The 27,859-nt window shown below is 39.0% G+C and overlaps 1 protein-coding gene across 20 annotated transcripts in view; it reads right to left on the bottom strand.

The window, feature by feature from the left end:
* NRXN1 (neurexin 1) overlaps positions 1-27,859 on the bottom strand; it is a 1,228,058-nt gene that overhangs the window by 591,098 nt on the left and 609,101 nt on the right. For all 20 annotated transcript variants that reach the window (XM_086326949.1, XM_086326950.1, XM_086326953.1 and 17 more), the window contains 2 exons: positions 9,044-9,217; positions 2,995-3,114 (listed from right to left, as the gene is read on the bottom strand). In XM_086326949.1, the coding sequence (XP_086183075.1) occupies positions 2,995-3,114; positions 9,044-9,217 (294 nt within the window). The remainder of the gene's footprint in view (positions 1-2,994; positions 3,115-9,043; positions 9,218-27,859) is intronic.

Genomic DNA, 27,859 nt, shown 5'->3' with positions numbered 1-27,859 from the left:
GTCAATTGAGTAGGTTATTTGATGGCAACTTTCCAGCAAAGATAGGGCTTCACAAACACTTTTCTTTAAAAATAGCCTTTGGCACCACTTAGCCTAAGTACCACTTTTTTTGAAAGATTCCTTTAACTTCATTAATTAGTATGATTTATCCAAGATTACACTTACAAGGGAAAAAAGTATTCCCATCATCCCATTGTTAATTATGTCTCCAGGCTAACATAAATAAATTTTTCTAGTTACTCTAACTCTATGAAACTTATCAGAGAGATGACATTTGTAAGGTCTGTGGGGGATTGGAGTGGGGGAATCTCATTTGCAATGTGCTGTGTTCTTTCTCTCTCCTTAAAAAATAGTTTTCTATTTTCCATTCTTTTTTTAATTTGTTTGTTTTCCACGCAGTTGACAGCTACAGTCACAGAAATTAAGGATAAATATCTAAACTGGAGAAGAAAATTTCATTAAGAAACAAAATGTCATATTTTGCTTTATTTAAAAATTAAAAGTCATCCTCTATACAGAAAAGGAGCTTGTTAAAATGGAATCACACTTGGCTTATGTGTACAACTTAAAGAAAAGCAGTGAGATGCAGAGATAAGGTTTATTTTGATCAGTTTAAAGAGTGAAGAAACTGCGACATACCACATTTGTTGCTTGTTAACTGCATGTCTTCAGGATAACTGTCACTAATGTATAATAGTGACAACTTCTACAAATAGATATGAAAATAAGATTTGCTTTTAAATATTGATCTGTACCCACATAACCTCACCACCAAAACACCAATGTATAAATCAGGAAAACTACTTCACATTCCCAGAAAACCCACAAAGAGGTAATGATTTAATCAAAATGCATGTATTCTGAGAGCCCTCCAAAGTCATTTTAATGCTGATTTGTGCAAAAGGCATATCAGGAGACCTATTTATTGAATGACAGTTACCTTATTTACAAGAAAATAACAAATAGCCTTATCATTGTCATCACCACTACTATCACCCAAGAGCAGCATTCAAATAATTTTCTGTAAAAAATGACCTGAAGACAGCATGATACTTAAGGAAGGATCTCGATATTCCTTTAGGAAATGTCTAGTAAATACACTGGAGACAGAAATGGCAACCCACTTCATTATTCTTGCCTGGGAAATTCCATGGACAGAGAAGCCTGGCAGACTACAGTTCATGGTGTTTCAAAGAGTCAGACACGGCTGAGTGACTAACAACAGCAACAACTAGCAGATAAACAGAGAAAATTAAATTCTTTATACTTAACTCATATACGAGGATACACAATCTGACACAACCGAGAGACAACCATTGTGTAAAACATGGAAACTAAGCACAAAATTTGGCAGATAAATTCTTTGGCAAAATGCAAAATGGTTCCATGAAAAAAAAAGAAAAAAAGCACTCAGCTACATGTGTCAGGATCGTATTTAGTGTTTTTAAACCATCATAATGAAATCACAGCAAATTATCAGTCTTCTGTTTGTCCTTGAAAGTAAGCTGGTTTTATTTTCTCTGGGGCAGGAGCAACTGAAAGAAGTTACTGTTCTATTTATATCCAAACATGTGTTTATTAAAAGGATACATAGATACTTTGATTTGCTTTACTCTAGGTACATATAAGTAATTATTGAGTCTTTACATAAGGTTATTTATATAACTCCAAATGTGGCTTAATGTTTGTAGGAGTGATTTGATTTTTTGAAATACAGTGTTTGCAAATGTGTAATGGTTAGTATATATGCCTGTGGCTTCAGGTTTCTTGTAATTCTTGTAATTGAAGGGGTCACTGGTAGGATGAAGACTAAATAGTTCTCCTGTTGTGGTGTGATCTTTACATGCCTCCTCCAAGTACTGTTTACTTTGTATTAGTCGCTTGTTCTTCCTATATTCACTGTCAGATAGGAGATGTAAAAATGGCTAGGAAATTGTGCTATACTGCTGGGCTACAACAACTCAGTTCAATAACATATTTTAGTTTGACTCCATCTTCAACACATACACATATCTACTGACATGAACAGTCTCAAATATATAAAGGTCAAAATGAACAAACTCTAGTCTTTCTTTAAATCCATACTCAAACTCAGCTTTAACTTGGAAGCCCAAACCTTCAATCATCTCACCTGCTCTCCCATCATCCCATCCTAGAGCTTTTCTTAAATGTAGTAGCATTTACAACATAAGTATGGAACTCTATTTTACAACAGAAGGCTTTGTCAGATATATTTTCTCAATAGAGCAGAATGCCATGATTTGTAGGAAACCCTTTTATCATATTGATGAAGTACTGTAAAGCAGTACTTATTGGAAAGTTAAGAAGCAGAACTTCATCTCATACGCCAGTTAGTTTGGTCTCAAAATTCAGACTGCTATCACATAAATTAGGCTTTCACAGATATTCCATAATATATTGTGAATGCTGTGTTTCTTTACCATGCTTATATTGTGAGACTGAAGGGGAAACAACACAAACACAAGTGGCTAAAATATAAGGGAGAATAATTGAAGGACAAAGTTTAAACATCTGTCTGTTAACTTAGATAGTGTGGGCTTGAAAAGATGTAGAGAGAGAAAAAAATAACAAGACCTGTTAATTCACTAAAATTCCAGCTCTCAAGATATAATCTTATGAAATTAAATATTACTTAATAGAAACCAACATGAAGGCTCTTTCAAAAATTAGGGAAGAAGTGTCATATAAAACAAAGGAAAAATTATTTTCAACAGGGTATTCACTAGCAGTTCAAAAAATTCCAACAAAGAGTCAAAGACCAAAGGATCAACCATTATCACAGATTTTGGCGAATGGCATCCTTGATCAATACTTTAGTATTTCAAAACTGTTCTTTCTGTAGGATCAAATGCTTCTCCTGGTTACAACCATTGAACTTATTCATGAATAATATAAAGACTCTTAGCTTTAGACTGGGGTATCAAGTAGTATCTGGAAGCAAAGACAAGCATCAGTACACACGCAGGTACTTACGGTCATTGCAGAGCGGTCCGCTGAAGGAAGTCATGCTACAGTCACAGCTGAAGCCATCCCACTGCTGCAAGCACACACCTTGGTTGGAACACGAGTCCTCCTGGCAGGTTGTGCTAGGCCCTGAAAAACAATCCAAAAGAAACTTGGGTTCTTTAAAAAAGTCAAAAATGTGTTACACATGAGCAAGGTCACACACAGTAGTTGCCAACACCTCAAATTACACGACCAAACTAGTCTGGAAAGTTCTAGTTCACACACCTGAATTAGGAACAGAGAAGCTGTCATATGAAGGTTTTCTGGAATTTCAAATATAGGACAAAATACGTTATAATAGTCAACTAAACCAACAAATAGTAAAAGCAAGCACATAGCTTCCAGTATGATTATGGTAGCAGGTAATCTCATTCCATCTTCAATAACTCTCTCACTGTTTGGATTTTAGAAAAATGCATGGATCTCCTTAACTTCTAACCAATGGGGAGAGACACCATGAGAGATGGAGATTACAACTTTCATGAAACTGAGATAAAGATTGGTAAAAAAAAAAAACTGAAGAGAGTTGTGCAAAAATGTCCTGCAAGTTTCTAGAAGTTTTCCTGCAGAAACTATGAATAAAGTTATGACTGTTGGTGTTTTGGATAGGTATGTTGGCAAGTATCAATTCACATGCTTTAACAATTTCATGCAATCAAACATAAAATTAAAAACTGTATAAATGACATGCCCCCATTTAACATACAAGAAAAAAAATGCTAGTCTATTTCTAAAGAATCATAACTAGAACACTGAAAAACAAAGAACTGAAAAGAATGATCAAAGCATTAAATGTAATCACTCTACAAACATATTCAAGACTGAAAGCCTTTATGCAAACTATGCTACAAAATAAAATTTCTTACACAGCATTCAAGAAGGGAAAAATTAAATCTATACCCAAATAATGGTTACTGCAAAAATATAAGGTATGTTATTTTGAGGTTTCCACTGTGTATTATGGGGTTTCAGTCTTGTTTCATACACACAGGGCTATCTACCTTGCAAGTCAGCTTTCATCAATGCAACTTTGTCAGCAAAATAAAAAAAAAAAAAAAGCAAAATATATTAAATGTTAGTAAGCAATACTGAAATGGGCAAACACAGAAGATTCAAAAAAGCATGCTGCTGTAAAGGGGGAGAGAAATGCTATGTAGAGCAAACAAATTAATAATTAACAGCCATAAATCTTAAGAGAAGCCAAAAATGAGAAAGCGATAATTGATTAGAATTTCACTACATATGTATTCATAAAATGGTTAATTGAGCCAATGACATGTAATGAAGGAAAATTAACAGGGCTTTTGCATGTTTTCCTCTCTTGGATAGATATGAATGCATTGCCAGAATGACTGCACTGCTTAGCTGAAGCATGCAGCCCACTTATCATGTGTAGATACAATGTATACGACAGTCATTATCAGACCCTTTCTATTTTTTTCCCCCTCTGGGTCTTTTCTCTTGCTATTGCAGTTAAAGTTTAAAACCAATGACAGCCATTCTCTGCCGACACTTGGACCTTACAGTGAGATCAAACTATCCAAATGTAGACAACATCATTTAGAGTAGATGAAAGAAAAAGTAAAGAAGGGAAGAAGCAAATTGCAATATAATTCCCCATCAAGAAAATTCCTTTACAAGATTGCAAGGTGGAGTATTTATCTTTGCTTTTACCAGACGAGGTATTTATTGCTTACAGGTCTCAGAGTTACATCTATATTTTCCCTATCTTTATAACTGTCTTCAACTCTCACAAACTGCCCTGTGAATATTTAATACAGAAGAACCTCACTAATAAGGGTTATCTTAGAGATGGGTGGAAAGGGAATAACATCTACCTCAATACCTTTAGAGTACAAACTGAAGATATTTTCTAGCAAACATAATTTTAGGTTTTATGAAAACACAAAAATAGATACCAGACTAATTAGATGCTATTAACACTGACAGCCTTTGAGGTAACTGCTCTAGTGAATACATGAGAGCTATCTGTAATTAGATTTTGTACAAACTGATGTTTTAATAAATGCCAATTTTAAACATCCTCCTTACAAATATATTTTTATTAGAAATTCTGAGTCATGGTATTCTTCATAAAATGTATTGAATGTAGCCTAAACTACATGAATATTCACAAATTTAGAAATCATAGTATTGTAACTACTAATTGTATCATCATAATCATAATCAGTATAGTAATAATAATAAAAATAATAGTTGCTTTTAATAATAATAATAGTTAGTTTTTCTCACTTATTATATCAAAGAACCAAGGATCACTAAATTGCTCAGTTTTTGTTGTTTTTTTCCAGTCTGTGAGAGGTAAGATCTTTATTCCATGGTACTAAAGACTGAAAAATAATTAATGGTTGTTAAAAAAAAAAATAAAATCTCAAAGCAGTATTCCGTAGTGCAGTCTTTCCTGAGCACAAGCCCAGCTTAGGTCAGGGGCTGTGTTATCAACAATACTGTTCCCCTGACTTGCTCAGCAGAAGAAAAGAACAGGAACAAGAACTGACGAGGAGCCATGCTTTTGCTTTTATCTTTTTGTTTTTGTAAAAATTATCAGAAATAGAATTGCAAAATAATGCTAAACTCTAAAAATGGTAAAGCTGCAATTTTGAAAAATAACCTGCCTCTCCATATTGTACAGCAGCCACTCAGAGTGTCTGCCAAGTCTTTATGTGAGCATAAAGATATGCTTTATTATTATGTTTTTATTATCACAACAGTTTTTTATATTTTCAGGTGTTACAAGAGAATTCAGGCCTATGCCTGACAAGTCACATTTTTCAAAGAACTCACCTTCTAGAACAATATTTGAACACTGACAGGCATTTGCATGAGACAAAGCCCTGAATTTTTCTTTTTAGTTTTATAATGTTCTTTCTATTTTATCACTGAATAAAACTGGGAGCAAGCCACAAAGACTTTTGTACTAAGTGTTTGAAAATAAGGATATTTTTGAAAAGGAAAGGAAAGTGAAGGTAAACGACAATGTCTGGAAACCAAAGAAACAATAGAAAAAGGTGCTTAGGTGTCTGGGATTTCAAATAAGACAAAGTTGGGCTCAAAGCTTCCATATCCGCTTACTTGCTGTGTGACATTAGGAAGATCACGTTACATATGTAAGGCTCAAATTGTTTTTTAGTTCAGTCACTAAGTCATGTCTGACTCTTTTGCCACTCCATGGACCGTAGCCTGCCAGGCTCCTCTGTCCATGGGTTTTCCCAGGCAAGAATACTGGAGTAGATTGCCATTTTCTTCTCCAGGGGCTCTTCCTGACCCAGGGATGGAACCTGCATCTCCTGTATTGGCAAGCAGATTCTTTACCACTGAGTCTCCAGGAAAGCCTCAAGGCTCAATTTACTCCTTTAAAATAATCCAATAATACCTAGCTGTTAGAGTCTTGAGAATTAAATGAAATTGCATATATGTAAACATTGTTATCAGTGCTTGATCAATGGTAGCTTTAATAATGAAGCATTTCTGGAGCTTATAATGCAGTTCAAGAGTTGAATGTTATGAGTCAATGCACATGTCCAAAAGCTGTTTCACTGACTCCATGTACAGAAGTTATCTTGACTCAGTATTGAGCTTAATTGAGTCTGATTATTGGTGCATTGCCAGTCTCTATGCCTTTCCAGGCAGTAATTTTCAGAGTTTGTTGTAAGGCCAAAAGCATCAGCATAAGTTAGAAACTTGCTAGAAACATAAGTTCTAGGGTCCCATCCTAGATCTACTGAACCAGAAACTTTGAGGGTATTGTCAAGTGACATGGGTTTTAACAATTCTCCAGGTGCTTTTAATACTTGCTCAGGTTGAGAAACATTAATGTAAAGGGAAAAGGACAATGTAAGCTCCATCTGCAAGCTAACACGTGTCGTGTAAATAAAATCAACTACTACTCATTGAAATAAGTTAGAGAGAAAGGCAGCAAGTGATTATTATGAGAAAACCAATGGCTTCTCACATGAAAAAAGCTTAGAAATGTGTTGGTCTTGTTGGGTGGACATGGTGGAAAATCATGGGAAGATATTATTAAGTGATGTCAAATTTATACTATTTCTGTTAATATTAATATGGGGGTTTAGTGATTCTGATGTGATTTGAACTCAAAACCCCTTAAGACAATCATCTTTAGAGAAATAATTCTAGAATATCTAGAAATTGATCATGAAAAACCAATGACAGGCACATCTGAGATTATTCCTAGGGACCACAGAGAACAGAAATACTCATAAATTAAAAACTGTTAATCTTGATGTTGGAGCAAAAAAAATAGGGAAATATTAAGGCAGGAAGGCAGGAACATGTCAACATTTTAAAAATAAAGGAAAAGGGGTTAAGAGAGGGTGAGGGTTATTAAAGCTCAGATATTAAAGCAAACTAGATAAAGTAAGGAAGGAAACAATGATATAATTTACTGAATGATTTCAGATGTTCAAACCATAGTTTACAATTACTCAAGAGGATTCCAATCAATCATATTAACCAATTTGCTCATTAGATTATGATGGAAAATAACACCAAATTTTATTGTAAATACACTTTCTCAATACGTTTCTCATTAGTTTTCCCTCCCACTCACCCACTCAATCATGTGCCAGTGGTGGGAGGTCATGTGTGTGTGTCTGTTTTTCTATCTTTTGAGTGTTTAGCTGTGAATGTGTCTCTGTCTGTCTGCTCCCACCATCTCTTTATAGGTGAGAAGTCATCAAGCAACTTGTAGAAAGGCCTACAAGTATTTAAAAAAAAATACATATATCTTCAATTATTAGATCACCTCCAAGGATCAAAGTTATGTCTCACATTTCTGTATTCATCCACTAGAGATAATTTATTCACTTAACAATTTTACTTCCTTTTTTAAATTAATGAAAGAACAAAACACAGTTTCTTTTTGTTTTACAAAAGTGTGTTATTACAAAATATGAAATAAAGAAATATGGCAAAACATTAAAAATTAATTCATCAAAGATTTCAATTAAATAACCTTATTCTCTGGCATGATTAAAACAGTTTGAATTTCACTGGACTTTTCAGGAAAATATATGCTGCAAAGAGGGAAAAAAATGTATTTTCAAATAAAAAATGTATATGTACGTAGGTAGTTACTAAACCTAATAGCATTATTTTGGCTGAGAAGAAATGATTCATAAGCTTCTGGGGGACAGGAATTCACATGTCTTCTTTCATTTCTCCCATGTGAAATTTCATTATGAATCTAAAATTTTCAAAATGGCCCGAACTGTATTCAACATTAAAGGAGAAGCAGCAACACATTCAGAGCTACAAAATTCAGGATAATGTGATTAAATTGCATTTATGGAGGGAGAGATGGCTCAAACAATCTGAGGTGTTGAAGTGAAAATTATCTAAAATGAAAGCAGCAATCAAAAAGTACTCCTACAGATCTTAGTCTGATAGAGAACACAAAAGAACAGAAAGATACTTGAGCACATTTCTGAAATGTGGAATATTAACCTTGGGGAATAGAAGAAACCAATTTTTGCTAAAGCAAACAAAATATATGGGAGACACTTGTGCTGTCATGTAGACACAAATCATATAGTGACTTGAGAATGAATGTCTGAATGTTATTTTCTTGTTGGGTCTTACTGAATGTAGATTTCAAAAAAAAAAAAAACAGTCTCAAGTTGATTAACATTTGCTGGAATAAATATGTTTTTCTAGTTCAAATGGAGTATCTATTAAATGCTATAAAGCAAGCATTGCAGAGCTGATTATCACGCTAATGAGATGAACTATGGAATGCAAAGTAGAAAAATCAAGATCCATAGATATAGCTCCAATTTTAAATTTATTGAGCATTAGTGTAGGTTTGCAAACTGTCCAGAAAATTTAAGATGTATGGGATGAATAAGGATTTTTTAAGCCTTAAATAGAGATTTGGCCATTTGTCAGAAATGAAAATTTTGCTGGCCGGAGAGATCTGTTCTCATTTATAGGTGGAATTAGAATTATTTTGAGTGTAATAACGAAGATCTAATACCTTCACATCCTCTCTCAATCTGTCCATTGCAGAAAAGAGCATCTGAGATGAGGTCTGGAAGCCGCCCATTTAGATCAACCGATGCCAGGCAGCCTTGAAAGCCCTCCTTGGCATGGACGAGCTTTGGCAATGATTTGTACGTTTCTTTGGCCACTCCTCCTATATACAAGTCACCTGTGGGAAGACAAAAATTTGGGTCACAAAAGTAATTTGTCATTGAGTTTAACCAACAGTATTACAGGAAAAATAAATAGTAAGGTTTATTTTTCACTAAATTAATTTTCAAAATTAATAAAATTGATAACTATTTTCTTAAAAGTAGAAAACAGTAGAAGTGTTTGACTAATACATCAGCACTAGAAGAAATTTCTAGAAGCTAGTTCCACAGAAAACTAATTAATACAGTGTGGCCAAATGGAATGAACACGGGCCATGAAGAGGCCCCTGAATTAAAATCGAAGTCATTATTTACCAACTCCATGGCTTTGAGCACTTAAAAAAAAAAAAATTCTCTGATAGTTAATAACCTCATTTCTTAAATGGGAACAATAAAGTGTATCCTATAGGACTGTGTGAGGATTAAAAGGTAAAATAATGGAGAGCATCAGAATGAAAACATGTAGTAGATGTTAGAAGGTGCTATTATTATCAAATCTACCTTCTGCTTAGAGAATTCTAGGTTTTTCTGTTAACTAGAAGCTCAACAAATTCTAAATGTCTAATGTCTAAAATTGTCTTTTCTATTATGCTTAAATCTATTATCCTTGCTTGTACCTATCTTATTCACCAACTCAATCCCATAGTAGACTGTATATACCTGAAAATTCCACCCCTTTTCAAGTATTTATTTATTTATTTTTAGGTAAAGGTGCACCACTTTGAATTCATTAAGCTGTTTTGGGATCATTTAACAAAGCATCAATAACTTTTCCCCAATTTTATTACAGTTTCTAGTGGGACATTTTGCTTTGCTTTCTCATCTTCATGTCTCTAGGTTTGAGACTTCCGAATTTAATGAACTACTACTTTAAAAAAAGAGATTGTAATTCAAGTTTGATTCTATTCCTTTCTATCACCCTATCTGGATAGCACTGAGTAGATATAACTAACTGACTCTAGTAGACACTTAATCAGTGCAAAACATAAGGAGGGTCACCACAAATTTCCTTGATATACTACTCATGTTTTTAAGTCCTGGTAACATATTCTATTTAGCTAATTAGTTCTTTGAGTTTGCATTGTCATTTGAATTTTCTGTCTCACCTTAACCATTTTATTTAACTCTCATGACACCTGATACCGTCTCCCACTGTAACACAGAACTCCTACATTCTTAATGTTTTCCAGGCCCCTTTGTATTGTTTTCATAAGACCTGGGAGTGAGGAGAACTACTCGCTGATGCTCACTCTGGTTGCTGAGTCATGAGTAATAAAAGCCTTGGTGTCTGACCCAGAAACTGTGTCTCCTGTCACCATCCACAGAACAGTAATAAGCTATCTTGGTAAGTAGGGTAAAAAGCAACACATAGAATATTCCTGGGTTGTATTGATGAGTAAATTGAGCTTGTTTAAAGTCATTGAGCCATAAAAACTGAGAACTTAGGTCCCTGACCCACTAACTAAAGCTCAAAGTACTAAATAGGATGCCATAGATCCTCCATGATTTGTACTGACGGTACTGGGTGTGTTTACTTTTGCTACTTCCTAAATAGAAGAAAACACCTATTAATTATTAACCAAGATTCCTAATATTAAAGGATACCATGCTTTTGGTCTAAAACAGGATACTACCTTTGAAATACATGATTTTTTCTTCCATGTTTCCTTTCTCTTAGTCTTTTCTCCCACATTTCAAGTGATTGTGTTTTACTTACTTCAAAGAAGGGATATGGATCAGAAACCAAAGACATAAAGAAGTTGTGCTTATGTATTTGATCCTTAAAATTCAAGGCTTTTAAAGGATTGAAATAGAATATAATGGCAATTACATGAGATGAGTAAAGCTTTCCTGTCCCTCATGTGGGCAAGCAGGAGAGAAAGTTGGAGAAGAAGTGTGAACATAGTCATTCCCAAAAAGAGGACATAGTATTCTGATGTGGAGAAGGCAATGGCACCCCACTCCAGTACTCTTGCCAGGAAAATCCCATGGACGGAGGAGCCTCGTAGGCTGCAGTCCATGGGGTCGCTGAGAGTTGGACACGACTGAGCAACTTCACTTTCCCTTTTCACCTTCATGCATTGGAGAAGGAAATGGCAACCCACTCCAGTGTTCTTGCCTGGAGAATCCCAGGGACAGCGGAGCCTGGTGGGCCGCCGTCTATGGGTCGCACAGAGTCGGACACGACTGAAGTGACTTAGCAGCAGCAGGAGCAGTGTTCTGATGTGAGGTCTGGTGGGTGTCAAAACCTCAAGTAGGCTGAGGAAAGTAATAATGATCAGTGGCATTTCCTCAAGAGAACCCAGAAGCAGCAGTGTAATCTTCAAGAAGAAAAAGCTGCAGGGTAGATTTAGACATGCTGAGAGCTTAGGTAACCTCACAGAGCTTTCTATATCCCACATGGTATGGAAGCAACAGAACAATTCCCAGAGTAGCATAGGGAAGAGCAGAAAAGGGCTGGTCTGGGTGGTGCAGACAGTAAAGAATCCTCTTGCAATGCAGGAGACCCAGGTTTGATCCCTGGGTCCGGAAGATGCCTGGAGGAAGGCATGGCAAGTCACTCCAGTATTCTTACCTGGAGAATTCCATGGACAGAGGAACCTGGCAGGGTACAGTCCTTAGAGGTCACAAAGAGTCAGACTCGACTAAGAGACTAACACTGAGGAGGTTATGCACACAAAGAATACAGATGGTGAGTAGCAAGTCAGTCAGCACCTATGCTGTGAGTATAGATTATTTGAGACTAGCTCTTGTGCAATCTCTCTCTATTCCCAGAATATTGGAACAGTGGAAGTCTTCTACCTCCAAATAATCGAGAAATAATCCCAGGGAAATGAAAGAATGAAAAGTTCCTGAGGTTAGATATTCACTAATTCAAAGAATCAGAGCTCCAAACAGAAACCAAGGTGCATTCTAGAAAAACAGAGACAAGTGCCCTTTGTTGCTCATCTGAGATAGTGGGCTGATTTATACTGTTAGATGTCAAATGCAAGGGCCTACTTCCTACATTCATGTATCGAAATAAATTTGTTAGGAAATTTCAGTTTTCCTCTAGGCCTACTGAATGTGGTATTGGAGAACAGTGGTAGCTGAATGAAGAATTCTTGGCACTGCTTCAGGGCTGTAGAACTTAGCACTGAAAGTTATGTATGGGGAATGGCATTGAAATACGTATAATATCATATATGGAATGAGTCGCCAGTCCAGGTTCGATGCACGATACTGGATGCTTGGGGCTGGTGCACTGGGACGACCCAGAGGGATGGTATGGGGAGGGAGGAGGGAGGAGGGTTCAGGATGGGGAACACATGTATACCTGTGGCGGATTCATTTCGATATTTGGCAAAACCAAGACAATATTGTAAAGTTTAAAAATAAAATTTAAAAAAAGAGACATTGATATTAAAAAAAAACTTTATTACACACACACACACAAAGAAAGTTATATATGGGATGCTATATATATGATAATCAATTTTCCTCTTTCTTTTCAATTTCTTTATTTTATTTTTTGACTGTACCACATGGCATGTGGGATCTTGGTTCCTCAGCCAGGGGTCAAACCCACGTCCCCTATATTGGAAGCTTGGAGTCTTAACCACGGGACTGCCAGGGAAGTCCTTCCTCTTTCTGACTATAACCTCCTCGAGGATAGAGACAGTGTCTTTGTTTTCAATTCTCCCTTGGTGCCTAGTACTGGGCTACAAGCACAGTGAGCACTAAATACTGTCAGTCAGCTGATGGATTGAAGTCACGTAGAAAAGAATAGAAAAGAAAGAATGGCAAGGCAACACAAGGGGAGCGAGCTAATTCTAAAATGCACTTACTTCCATTTCCCACTTCCTACTATGTCCTACTTTTTTCCTATTAGGACACTTTCCCAAATAACTTTTTAAAGCTTATTGAAGAGAACTAGTAATCTTTCTCTTGTGCTGTTAAAGAGCAGAAAATATTGATTCAAGCCATGCAGGATACAAGCCTCGGACAAAGCAAGGTGGATGAGTTTGGCTTTATAAGCAGGGGATTCATTCTCATTTTCATTACTGAAGCTGCACTTAGCACTGCCACTTAATACAGTCTTTATAAACTCTTCATATAGCAGACGGTGGTCTCAAGTCCCCCGGTGGGTTTCCATAGGAAGAGAACAAAGGAAACCTTTAAGTGGCTTGAGCCCTGTGTAGCATTAGAGTTCATCAAAGATGCAGCTTCTCCATTTGATCCTTAAGGTGATGGAAGGAAAATGACCCATTAGCGCTAATGGGATCTTGAGGGCAAAATCCTGTGCATGGAAAGGAAGCTGAGTGTTTTTAAAGATTCAGCGTGTGAATGATACCCAGGATGGACATCTAGTAAGAGTAAGTTTCCTATGGACTTCAAGCTATGCTTTTACTCTTTCTTCAATCTATGAGTGACTGGTTGATTTTCATTAGTAATCTTTAAGTAGGCCATATATAGAACTGACAAGGAAATGATGGAGCTGGGGCAAAAGAAGATACAAAGAACATGTACAAAGCCAGATATATATCAAGAAACCCTGATCTGTGGCACTAGTGTGGAATTCATGTGTAGGGGGTGTGTGTAACAGTCCCCTCTCGAGAATATTATCTCTGGAATGACCTGAAATGATACCACAAGTATCTGTTTCCCAGTAGCTGGGCGGTAATGAGCAGGAAATAGTGCACAAGCTTTTTAGTTATATCTGGCTACAGACCCTGGTTCTGCCATTTACTGATTGCCTCGGTGTAGGTACATTAAGTTATACAACTTTTTCAAGAGTCAAAAATTTTCATCTGTGAAATGGGTTAATAATGCCCACCCTGTAAGGCTGTGAGAATCACTGAGAATGCATGCAAGCATTGGGTACAGAGTGTACTCAGCACACGACTGCTATGGTATGGCAGGGTTGGTATGTGTGGTAAGAATTATCCATCGACAGTGTACCTCACTCTATGCTGACCTGCGCTGCGAAATACAGAATAAGAGGTCTAAGTTCTCCCCTTGTTTCCAGTATAATTAGAGTGGTAAGATATCAACACACAAGTCTTATTTTCCTTGACTTGGTTTAGAGGCATTTGTGTACTTGAAGTGTGCCTTGCACTATCTAAGAAGCAGCTTGAGAAGATTATTTGATATACTCCATTTGAATCCCAGCAGCATTAAATCTGGTAACATAAACAGGACACTTGTTTAACGCATACCTTTTAATTTGACGTAAATAGACTGAGACAGAAGAATTATGTGAATACCCAGGGCCAGGTTGTAAGGTTCAGGCTAAATGTGCCTGATAAAATCAGAGAAATAGAAGGATTTTATGGCCACTGATTGTAAGCTGGAATATTATGAAAGAGTTTAGATCAAAAGAAAATATAGGATGCATTACTTTGGGATGATATAAATGCACACACCAAACATGGGGGACAGCACAAATATACCAGGAAGACAAAATTAAAACAGCATTCAAGAAAGAACACAAAAGGCCAGAATAGACTAGAAAAGAAGAATTTTCAAAAGGACCATGGTAAATAATGTTGGATGAGAAAAGTCAAAGGAGAGCCTTGAGCAACATGATAGAATTTGTGACTATTTTTTTTCCCAAAGGCAATGAGAAGTCCAAAAATATAAGACATGCAGGCTAGGAGATGAGAGAATGTGAAATAGCAATAATCTGGAGAGAAGAGAAGAAATTGTATTTAACATTCAACATGTGTAATTTGAGTAGGAGTGTCCTTTAGGAATCAGATGATATGAACTGGGGACTCAGGAATGCTAGGCCTGGAAGACCTGGCTTGGGAGCCATCAACCAGAAGCAGATAAATGAAGTGGTGTAAGTTTTCTCTTTTCTTAAAACAGGGAGCATAAGGCAGTTAGAGCAAGGACTTGGAGTGCGTCTTCCAAAAGCAGAATGTAAGCATCAAGGTATAATTAGTTCTTTGACTCAGCTTTCCTGTTTATTCATATGCATTTTTTAGTGCCTCAAACATCTCAGTTTCATTTTAATTAAAAAGAGCATACATAAAAAGGACAACTGCTTTATGGATTTGAATAGCTAAAACTCTAGGGAAACTTAAGGAGGCTCCTGCAATCTCTTGTAAGTGGCATATGGGGGGAAAAAAGGTGAAACAATACACATTGTCTTACTTTCCAACTGGCCAGACTGGAGAAGTTTCTAGAGGCTTTGCTGAGAGGATTTGACCTTGTTTAGCAAAGATGGAGACTGCTAACTTTCCTCTCAATTCTTGCTCTGATTGGCTAATAGAAAAAGTACAAGTAGGCTGGGCTAGTTTCTTAGAGTTATTCTGTAGGAAAGATGTCCTTCCTTATCTTTGGGAACAATCAAACTCCACCTTCTTCCACCCCCCACCTCCCCTGATTTGTATCTTTCTCTTCAATTTTCATCTTTTGTTGCATATCCACAAGTGAACATCTGCAGGTTATATCTAGACCATGTAAGTTAACATAGGCTTTCTTGAGAAGAAAAAATAAACACAAAACTATTTTTATAACCAGTGTACCCTGTTAGATAGAAGAAAAAAATCGTCTCTAGTCTCTGAAGAACAAACACTCATTTCATGCTTTTTCTGCGGAGAAAGCCGATGTTACTATTTCCTGTGATCGTTTAAATAAATGATGTTAAATTACAGAAAGCAAAAGCATGGGAAGTTGTTAATATTTCTCTAACACATTTGAGCTTAAGAGGAGACAAATGGAAGCTTTAATAACAAAGCACACACTGGATTGAACAATAAACACTATTCAAAATCACATCTGAGTTGAGGGCACAACAAATTATCATTATTGAAGTCAAAACTGATAATCTAAGTGGGTTTTTTGCTCTGAGACACTAGATCTGTGTCTTTTATACATCTCTATGGGAAATTAGGTTACTTTTAGAAATTCCTTGTTGAAGAGGTGCTCAGTGGTCACCAGTTTGCCTTCTTAGTTACCCTTTAACATTTATACACCTTAGCCTTACTTGTTGCATAAAAGGTTTAATCCTAGAATAACCTGTTTTTACTTCTGTAGGAAATAGCTGTAAATCCTAATCTTTAGGCTCATCCTGGCTTTCTAAGTTCAGCCTAAAAATAAACCATCAAATTTCCTATCTACCCCTACTGGGAAATTACTTCTAGACTACCATGTTTTATAGCAGTCACATTTTTAGTCTCCCACTCCGGAAGGAAATCAACCCTGAATATTCATTGGAAGGACTGATGCTGAAATTGAAGCTACAATACTTTGGTATCTGATGGGAAGAGCCATTTCATTGGAAAAGACCTTGACACCAGGAAAGATTGAACACAAAAGAAGGGGGCAGCAGAGGATAAGATGGTTAGATAGCATCACCCAATCAACAAACATGAATCTGAGGAAACTCCAGGAGACAGTGAAGGACAGGGAAGACTAGTGTGCTGCAACCCATGGAATGGCAAAGTCAGACACGACTGAACAACTGTGATCTTAATCACAGTTTTGAAAATTATTTTCAAAACCATTTCAATTCCATTCTGTTTCTCACACCTTCCGTTCAAATGACTGCCAGGCACTCTGGTGTTGATGACTTGACTTTGCCAATACGTCTGATGTCTGTGCCTCCATTTTCCTTTCCTTTTCCAATTCTAATCTCCCTTTCACCATGCAATAGCCCATCATCTGGTGTCCTGCCTCCACCCATCCTGCTCATTAGTACCATATCTGCCGTCTCCACACTGTGGTCTGATTCCTTTTATACCTCCTGCTATCTTTTACATAAAGCATGAGGCTCAGCAGTGGTCATGATTCTGAGTTTTCCTCCCTCAGAAACTTTTTCTAAACTTTCAACAATCTCTCCCCAACAATGTTGGCCAGGTAGAGAATTAAACTAACATCAATCCTCTACCTATTTACTAATCTTTAGTCAAACTGTATTTTTCTCCATCTCTGGAATACCACACGTTCATGCTATTGCATCATTCTTTGCAACACATGGCTTCTATATCAAGAGTCTTTTCCCTTCCAATATTCCATTTCAAAACCTCACCCACTTTCTGGGTCTTAACTCAAATTTCACCTCGTTTATGTGTTTTCTCAGTCATAGGCAAGTATAATCTATGAATCTCCCTAACATTTAAAATCTCTTTTCTGACAATTACCATTTCATTCCCCATTCTTTATGTAGATATATCATCTTCCCATTATTTTATAAATTCCTTGAAGAACCATCATAAGCAAAGCACCTTTTTTCGTCTTATTTTCACTTAGCATTCACTAGCTATTTGTTGACTCACTGAATGAATGGATGAATTTGCAGTTTCCATTCAATAAATAATCATTTAAACATAAAGCAGAATGAAGGTTTTATGAACACAGCATTCATATTTGTCCCTAGTTCCCTCCACTTGAGAAGTAACAAGTAAAGTTAATTGTGGGGAATTTTATCTTCTACTGACCCCTTCCTTGAAGACATCTAGCTCATTAAGAGGGTTCAATGCAGTGATTTTTTTCTATTCTGATAGTGTGATTCAGGAACAATTTTAACTGACATGTTGAATTTGTTTTTCTTTTTTTTTCTTTTTGTAGAGAGAGGCAAAGATAGGTACAGAACTAGTTTAGGATATCATTGTGGTAGTGAGAACCTATCAACGAGTCTCTTCTGCAGTTAAAGTAAGTGTCAAAATCTTTGTGGGAAATTAAATTTCGGTCTATCCTGGCCTTCTACCTCATTCTAGCTTCGTCCAGTCTATCATTCTCTCTGTGGCCCCACATACAAGTATGTCCTAACTCATGCAGCCTCCATAGGCACTCTCCACACTATGGACACTTTATACTATTTTTCCAGATGCTTCTACTCTATTACACTGTTATCATTACAGAAAGGCATGCATGTACTGTCTGTGGCCATAGAAGAGGGCCAGGCTAACTGTGTAGATCCCTGATGCCTTGCCCGAGGACGTCTGTTACTCCCTATGTGCACTTCCTGTGGGTTTGCAGATGTCGCTCTCCATCCAGCCTGTGGACCACTACTCCAGGACTCAGATTAGAGTCCTTCTGGTCTCCTGTTACTAATTCAAAGGCCACTGCCAGCCAACAGGTATTCCGTATTTCATAGTGGGCTCCCACATCTAACAATTCATATGTTGTTTTCACTACAGAGACACTGAATTTCACAAAAAAATCATTGAGACAACTGAATTTAAATGTACAGAGCCCTGACCAAATGGGAGAGAACCTCCTCACTGCTTTGAGTCCTTTGTGATCAGTGCAAGCTTTGCTATGGCCAAAACCAGAAAAGATAGCTCTGACTTAATAACTGACATTGGTGCAGCACCCTAAACTTTACCAAATACTTGCACATAGATTGTGTCATTTAGTTTTCACCTGATGAGCTACAGAAGAAATAAAGGTTATCATGGACACATGTCACAGACACAGACACTATGGTTCAGGGGTTCACAGCCAGAAAAAATGGCAGGTCTGATTCCAAGCCCGATGTCCTGAATCTATGATAATTTTCATTTAATCTGCACTGGTTTACACAGTGTACATGCCGGGTGTCGAGTGGCCAGTTTGTACAGTTCCACTGGCACAAAATACAGGAGTGTTTTGGGGTAACTTGACTAGTGGAGAAAAGTAATGGTAATAAATGTTTGCAGAGTCCAAATTAAATAACACATATTTCCAGGATGAAGCAGAACCCACCTGCATGCTCATTGACTGATCTCACAAACACAAAGTCAATTTGCTTCTATAATCATAAATGTTAAGTATCTAAATTTCAACAAGTGGATAGAATTCTTATGACTTCCAAATTTGACTTTTAGATATGACAGCTACTTTTCACTTGCCTCTCACAAAGAGATAAGTAGAACGCCTGCATTCATCTATGACCCAGTGTAAGACTTGGGTATGAATAGGTGAGGGGGCTCCAAGAAAATTGGAGTTCAGACCTTAGCGTTCCCCTGTAGTAAGGCTTTAAGACATTGACATTATAGTTACGGACAAGACAGACAATGCTTTCGACACTCTGAAATTTCTGTTTCTAGCTGGTATCTTTGATACAAAATTGCCCCCAAAGAGAAAGTTTTTGAAAAGTATGATTGTAAAACTTAATTTCTTTGTGTGTTTGGCCAACAGACTCTAAGGCAAAGCCAGTGGGCACGTTAAACGGGAAATAATAAAGTGAATTGCTATGGATGGGTGTGCAGTAATCCATTTGTAAATCACACTATGTCAGTGGCAATGTGGCAGACGGGGTGCGAGTTCAGGCGTATCAGCTCTTGTCAAGCTAACTTTGTCTCGTGCTCAGTAAATTTACCTTTTGGTTAAAAACAGGGTTCAGGTACTTCCACTGTTTTTACATTTTCCCGTCCAAGTGACAGCCAATTTAGAAACTGTAGCTATCCTTTAGCAGCAAACAATCCTGTCACTGCTGCATGTTTCGTTTTCCACTCCCTGGGTGCTGCTCTTTGGGACTGCCGACTGCCTTGCAGAAATTCCTCGTCTCACACGTACGGTCACACCCGACACGTGCACAGACCTCCGTGTGATCAGTGCTTTGCCATCTCTTGTTTCATTTGATTCCAAATCTTCACAATAAGCAGGAAGGGGTTACTGTCCTCACCAAACAACCCTTCTGAAAAGGTAATTTTCAGAAAAATACCTCCCCAAGGCAATTCAACCACTCCTGGGACAGTAACACTGGCACCCCAGCCTCTAAGTCCCGGGTGACCTCTCTTCCCACTGCAACACGCTGCCTCCTCGTTTTACTAAAACCCTTCTCGGTGACAGGAGAATGGGTAGAAGAGGAGTTTAGAAATCACTGAACTAGAGACTGAGAGACTTATAACTAGGGCACCCGTGAGAGGACCTGCCCAAATGTGTTATCTTTCCTGAGATTGTGAGGCACTCTGGATAACAACTTGAGCTTTCTTTCTTTTTCAAAATAACTTTCATTATTTCAAAGAAATTTTCTTTTCCTATTTAAAAATGAGTGCACACTTTTTTGGGTGGAGGGGGAAGATCTAGCAAGGTACAGAGTAAGTATAAAATGAAGGTTCTTCCCCATCATAACGGCCTGTTTAATGCAGGTCAAAAATGGAACCTGCTCTCAACTTAGATATACAGGGAAGTCACCAGGGTTTTCTGGAGAGCTTGAAAGGACAAAGTGATACAAAACACACAAAAAAGGTTTACAGACATTGTCAAAAAGCTTCCAAAATATTATGAGCTTCAGGGTCAAATAAAACTCTTATTTTTTACTTAGGTACCTGAGCTTTTCTGTATTTTTTTTTTTCAAAGAATGAATTGCTTCTGTGCTTAAAGGATGGAATATTCTCAATCAGGTCATCAAATCCCACTGGACCAGTATAAAATTCCTTAGGGCAGGTCCCCAAACACTTTGTTCTTCCAATATTTAAATTACCCTTAAGGAGAAATGCAGATAGTTAACAGCAATGATCAAAAGTGGGGCTAGACGTGCAGGGAAATTTCCCTTAAAGCTAGGAGAATGGAGGGCTTTAGCAGTTGAATGGACTAGCCAACAGCCTGCTGGAACAGCTGATGATGGAAGAACAGGCTAATCTCCAATTATCCAATCAAATTCTATATTTGCCTGGGCCTGCTTTAGGCATCTATAAATGCAAATGTTCTATGGAATGCATATTAAGGACACAGAGCAATTAAAATTGTTGGCTGTCATATTTGAGGAAGACTTCAGGGGCTAAGGAAACAGACCCAATATATAGGTTCTATACAAGGCATAGAGATGGGAAGAGCACATGGAAAGTGAAAGGGAAAATATCCAGTTATTTTGCAATTACCAGAAGTGACATTTTCAGTGCTATAGCACTACACAGGTATTATAGCAACGTCAAATGTTCCGAAGAACTACATTTTACACAAGGGAAGAAATATTTTATTACATGACATTTTTCTCTAAGATTTTTCCATGAACCAGAGCAGAAGGATGGTTTTGGGATGATTCAAGTGCAGTATATTTATTGTGCACTTTATTTCCATTTTTGTTACACTGTGATATAAATAAAATAGTTATACAACTCAAACCATAATGAAGAATCAGATCATCAGGCATTACTCTAGATTCTCATCAGGGTACGCAACCTAGACCTCTCGCATGCGCAGTTCACAGTAGAGTTTGTGCTCCTAGGAGAATCTAACGATGCCGCTGATGTGACAGGAGGCACAGGCAGGAATGCGAGTGATGGCAAGTGGCTGTAAAAACAGTTGAAACTTCATTCTGCTCACCTGCCATGCACCTCCTGTTGTGCGGCCCGGTTCCTAACAGGCCAAGAACTGGTACCAGTACATGGCCCCAGGGATTGGGGACCCTTGTCGTAGATAACTTGTTTTGTGTTTCCTGCAGTTGAGGAATACAGAATTGCTGTGTTATAGATACAGTACATTGGTACAGGACTTTAAAGAGCTTGAAGAAGTCTTTATACAGTCTCTGATCTCCACAGAGAAACCAGTGCTGGAATCTAAACAGTGAGTATGTGGAAGGGGAAGGTGGGGTTCAGACAGAACCGAGCACAGCCTGGCTGGGAATGCTAATACCCAGCCTCTAAGAAACCTGGGAATTGGGCTGTCCTGCACCAGGGCAGTTATGAGAAAGTAGCCTATGAGAATGTTGCCAATGCCTGTCATATCCAGGGCCTTACAAACCCCTTGCCTTATAAACATCTGGGCTTTAAAAAACACACTGGCTGAGCTTCTGCATGGTTGTGAGAATTAAATGAGATCTTGTGAGTAAAATACGAGTTCATGGGATATGATCAGCTCTCAGAAAAAGCTAAAATAATTATTACTGTTATTTGATTTTACTATTACTAATGTTTAGGTGAGATGTTTAACTTTCCTAAACCTCAGTTTCATCATCTACAACGTGGATAAGTACAGCAGCACCAATTAGCCACACACACACACACACACAAAAATAAGGGAATAATATATGTAAATCTTGGAGCTAGTGCTTAGTGAAAAGCAGATGATGATGACGATGGTATGGGGGACCTTACCTAAGGATACACAGAAATAAATAGTAGAGATTCTATTTCACCAAGTCTGTCTGACCCCATGCCTGAACCTTAATTACAAAGCTTTATTGCTTCTTGCATTACCCTTAAGAAAAACCACAATAATTAATTGCAAAGGCCAAGTAAGGGCCCCTTCTAAGAGTGGACACAGAAAACCATATTAATGTGGCATTAACAGGAAAGCCTGACTGACCTAATTCAGTTCTGAAGTAGCACTGGAGGTCCCCTCCATTTTATGAACATGATGGGCCAGCAGCAGCACAGTGGCATTAACAATGTGCTTTCCTAGTGAGTAAAGACAGCAGAACCAGCTTTGCAGCATCTCTACAGTAGTAGGGGTGACTTTGTACTATGCCCACCCAATTTTTCAATCTATTCCAATTTTGACCTATGGCTCTGGACAAACTGTCCAGGGTCAAGGGTAGAAGCTAGTTGTCCTGTGAGTCACAGCAAAAGAAGACTGGATAGGCATTATCAAGAAACCCTAACTCAATGGAACAACTGGCTGAAAATTATAGTAGTATTTACTTCTGAGATGTATAACGAGCAATTGAAACATTACCCAGATGCCAGCAATTGAAACATTACAGTTCTAGAGGAGCCTTGTTTGAATCTTTCCAATCCACAGAGGATGAGAATCTAGCTTCCTTCCTCCTGTGTTCCTGTGAATTCCAGGGAGACTATGACTTCTGCTTTGGCTTCTGTATCCCCTGCGCTGCCTCACTCCCAATGAACAGTCTCTGTCTCCACCACAAAGTACTTTTGTGCAGCCCAAGCATCTATGATCTTAGTCATCTGAACAAGCTGGTACCATACAATGCCTGATTTCCCACCATCTAGATGACTGTAGCCTCAATCCCCAGTCCCTGCTCCATAGCAAGGCAACCCCATCCCCTCGATTTTTGCACAGCAGCTTCAAGGTCACCTTGTGGAGCCCTTGATGGCTCTGCTTACACCCCAAGTAGACTGTCCAAATGTTTCTTCAAACAAATCCAGAGTGCCATATTTCTACAGTGTGACCCTGCCTCCTAATCACAGACAGGACGTGAGTTCCAATCAAATTTACTCCCCCAAGAATGTGGCACTGGGACTCCCAAACTCAAGTGAGTTGCTCTTGGGTATTTGAGTTGGTCAGGGGTGGAAGGCCAGGTCTGGGGACGCCAAAATTTTGCTAATGCTGGTGAAAGCAGAGCAAACCAGTGTGCAGAGAAGGAGAGCATGTGGCCTCCCTGTGAAGCCGGGAGAAGGCAGCTCCCAGCCCTGGTGGAGACCGGGAGAGCAAGAGAGGCTGGCTGGTTGCTGACGGCTTTCCTGATATGTTCTCAAGAGCTCCAGCTGTAAACTTTCTCTTTCTTGCCCTTGGGCTCCTGGAATGCTACACTCTGCCCCATTCCCTCCTTTAAGTTCATCTGAATGGGTTTATGCTTCTTGTACCCCCCCAAAATCTTTGTCTTTCTCTCCCCTCAGGAAAAAAATGAAGAGGGAGGTCTGAGAGCAATGAAAGCTAAGACTTAAGTCCTTCTTCAGTGAGAGAGATGACATCAAGCTTACCTTCCCAGATGGTCCTAATGCCGGGAGCTTTATGCTGAGAAGCTCAGCCTCTAAGAAGACAGCTCAGCCACACTCCTGACGCTCCCTGAAGAGGGACACACACGGAGACCTAGCTGTGATGAGGCTGAGGCCCTGTGAGCAGTCACCTGGCCCTTAAGGACTCAGCTCTGAGCACATGCAGACATTTTGTTCTTCACAGCATCCACGGCACCAGCTTTAAGAGCTCATCCTTTGTCGTCCCCTTCTCCTGCCTTCAATCCTTCCCAGCATCAGGGTCTTTTCCAATAAGTTCAGGGGAAGGACAGAGGTCCTTAAAGTTGCACAAGAAAAAAACGCTAATGGGTGGCCCACATGCTACCAGGCTTCATCTTGAGCCTGTGGCCAACCATATGAATTGGTTTCTCTGGTGAGTCCACAGAAGGCCTCACCTTTATTTTCCACACGTGCTCCTGGTGGTCAACAGCAGTCAACTGAGGTGAATCCAAGAAACATTAATACAATTTGTTTTCCCTGGTCTACTGTGAAAAGTGTTAAACTGGGGATTTGAAGATCAGGCAGATCTAGAACACTAACTGACTGGTTGTGCACAGTCTTTCCTGAGCATGTCTCTCTCATCTGTAAAAGGAAAGGCTCAGATCAAAGTGCCTCCTAGATGCCTTCAAATAAAAAGTTCCCAGGATGCTAACAGTGGGAAAACAAATTGTAGATAATAGAATTGATGGGAGTTGGAAAAAAAAAAACTAAGCATAGTAAAACAATGCCCAAAGTAGAAGAGATTCCAAAACAAGTATCAATACATGAGTGAAAGAATTGAAAAAAAAAAAAAAAAAAAGAACCTGGGGGGGGGGATGGGGTGGGATGTGGGAGGGAGGTTTAAGAGGTAGGGAACATATGTATACTTATGGCTGATTCATGTTGATGTATGGCAGAAACCAACACAACATTGTAAAGCAATTATCCTCCAATTAAAAACAATAAATTAAAAAAGAAAACAGAGTCAGAGTTGCTGGTAGGGAATAAAGAACTTAAACTCTGTGGCAGTCATGGAAGCTGCTCCAAGGGTTTTAAGGCAGCAGAAGGAAGAGCTTCCAAGCAACACGTTAGACAGCAGGTCCGAGGCAACTGGGCAAGAGGAGGAAAGGGTGTCTTGGGGGGGCTGGGTGTCGGTGGGGAGGGAGAGTGGGATTAAAACAAATTGACAAACACATTATAGTACAAAGAAGAGAATGAGACTGATTTCTGCAAAGCCTGAGATTTCAATGGAGAAGTCAGGAGAGAAACAATAGTTTCATTTCTCCAATTGTCTTTCAGTTCTTATATGGGAAACGGCTTAACGAAAATGTCAAGTCTCACTTTTATGTACTCAGAGCCCAATTGTCTCTGTTCTGCACTGTGACAACTGCCTCCAGAGTGGCCTCTCTCCTTAGCCCATCCTCTGTACCAAAGTCAAAGGAATGATTCTTAAGCATACCATAATACTCCACTCTCCCACCTAAAACCCCTTCATTCCCTCCTCTTCACCTTCTGCCGTGATGCTTAGCACCTTCTGAATAAGCAAATCACCCTGCTCTCTTCTGAGAAGCTATGAGAGCCTTCCAACACACAGCCTCCTCTCCAGGGACCATCTTTTAAGCTTCAATTTAATCTCATGCAAATCTACCTGTGTGTTCATAGCTACTCGGTCTGAGAAAGTAAGCCTGACCACAAGCACCAGGGCAAATGCCCATGAAGCTGTGTTCTAGAGAGGTCCACTCACCATATTAGAGCACGTCTTTGGGGAAATCTGAAAGTGAGAAGAAGAGAAGAGTAGACAGAAGTGGAAATACATACAGGAGACAAAGTAACAGGTAGAAGCCATGAAGCAGAAGGATCTAACTGGGAGCAGACACAGCAGAGAGAGGGTTGGAGGTGTAGGCCTGGATTAGGGAGCAGTGGGTACTCCCGATGGCTCAGCGATAAAGAATCCACCTGCAATGCAGTAGCCTCAGGAGATGCAGGTTCAGTCCATGGGTTGGGAAGATGCAGAAGAGCCTGGAGGGCTACAGTCCAAAGGGTCGCAAAGAGTCAGACACGACTGAAGCAACTCATCATGCATGCACACACAGGCACTCGTATCCAAGGAAACACTTATGAGGGTTGCTCTTGAGACCCCAGTATGACAGTCAGAACAAAGTTCTTATTCTCTGGGTGGCTGCACTGTTCAGTAGCTGAAAGGATGTCTTGTCTCTCTTACTTCCTAATGGGTCCTTAAAATAATCTCCCATTAGCTAAAGTAATGTGAGTAAATCTCTTTCCCTTACAAACTGAAAAAAAAAGAAAAAGAAATGCAATAAAGACAGCCTAACCAACAGGACAGACAACATGCTTAATGCCATCTCTTGCTTTAAGGCTAAGCTCAAAGTCAGACTCTGAAAGTTTTGTATTTGTGTAAATTATCTGGGCAAGGCAAGCAGGCTATCAGATGTCACTTGGCTGAGTACACAAAGCCAGAGTGTATTTAAACATGATCAGAGCTTTGGAATAGAATCTGGATCACTGATGTCGTACTGTAATGATCTGTCAAAAACACAGAAGAAAGAAAGAGGGGGCCTATGTGGTCTATGCGGGTAGGTAGCTGAGTAATAGAGACTGATATGAGATCAAGATGGAAAGAGCAAGAATGCTATTCATCAAATTTCTGCTTAGAGATTGAACCTATTTGTAAGGAAAGCCCTGGTCGGGTTGTCTCTGTCTAGGGGAGCTCTTAGTGGCTTAGAAGCTGGATAAACAATAGCAGGTGTTTGCTTTTCAAGGCAGGTGTAAGGAGGGCTACAAGGGACATTAACAAGCAGACACTGCTCATGGTGGTGACAAGGGAAGAGACAAGATGGGAGGAAGAGGGAATGCTCGCTCAGGGCCCATGGGGGCAAGGAACGTGGGGTATGAGAGAGAGAAAGGGCCAAGCTCTGTCTGAGCTGCTGCTGCTAAGTCACTTCAGTCGTGTCCGACTCTGTGCAACCCCATAGACGGCAGCCCACCAGGCTCCCCCGTCCCTGGGATTCTCCAGGCAAGAACACTGGAGTGGGTTGCCATTTCCTTCTCCAATGCATCAAAGTGAAAAGTGAAAGTGAAGTCGCTCAGTCGTGTCCGACCCTCAGCGACCCCATGGACTGCAGCCTTCCAGGCTCCTCCACCCATGGGATTTTCCTGGCAGGAGTACTGGAGTGGGGTGCCATTGCCTTCTCCGAAGCTCTGTCTGAGCTGACCTACAATTGCCCTGTAAGTGAATTATTCCCTTTTAAGTAATTTTGCTAAGTGGCCACCTGAGGGCACTGTATCCTCTGCACCCAGGAATCATTTATTTTCTCCTTATGAAGGAAATTTCCTCAATTTGCTGAAGGATAAACTTAAGTAATGCCTCAAGAAAGGGGGCCCATGGACCCAAGGAACATTGGGACTTGGGGAGGAGGCAAAGATGACCCTTCTCTCCATCTTTGTTCTTGAACTAGATTAACGAATGAGCAAGACTGACCTCAATTCAAATCCCTGGGTAATCAATTGCAAGGAGTAAGTAAAATAACCTCATTTAAATCTATTTTTTTTTAATGTAAAAATTACCTTTGAATAATAAGTAGTTCCCTAAACAGTATTTTATAGTGTCAGAGACTGTGTAAAATAGAAAAAAAAACATAAATAATAAAAAAATCCATTTAGTGTTTAGTAGGGACTTAGCAGCAGCAGCAGCAGGGAGTCAATATATAGGAGCTCCTTCCCATGTACATACAGATGCAAGCAAACAGATGTGTCAAATTCAGGAACAAGGGAAGGGACAGCAGGAGGAGTTAAGCCAACCCTTTCTCTTTCTAAAGCGGGCAGGACCCAGAAGTTCCACAATACAAGTAGGTACAGCTGTGTTAGGCAATCACTGTGTAGAGCGAGTTTCTGCTGCTCTTTCCATAGCAAGAGCTTGTACATAAAAGCCAGAGAGAATGGGACACAAACAGCTGGGAAATAAAGATGAAAGCAAAACTGTGTCAGCGGGGAGAGACATGCAACCCCCTGAGAACGTGGCAGCGTCATGAAAGACAATTTAAACAAGGT

Source organism: Bos grunniens, chromosome 11 (assembly GCF_055505025.1).
Source record: "Bos grunniens cultivar Pamir isolate PY7600 chromosome 11, Bosgru_T2T1.0, whole genome shotgun sequence".
NCBI classification, from domain to species: Eukaryota; Metazoa; Chordata; class Mammalia; order Artiodactyla; family Bovidae; genus Bos; species Bos grunniens.
Note: the sequence above shows the minus strand (reverse complement) of the source record. Positions and strands in the feature narration are given on the sequence as shown.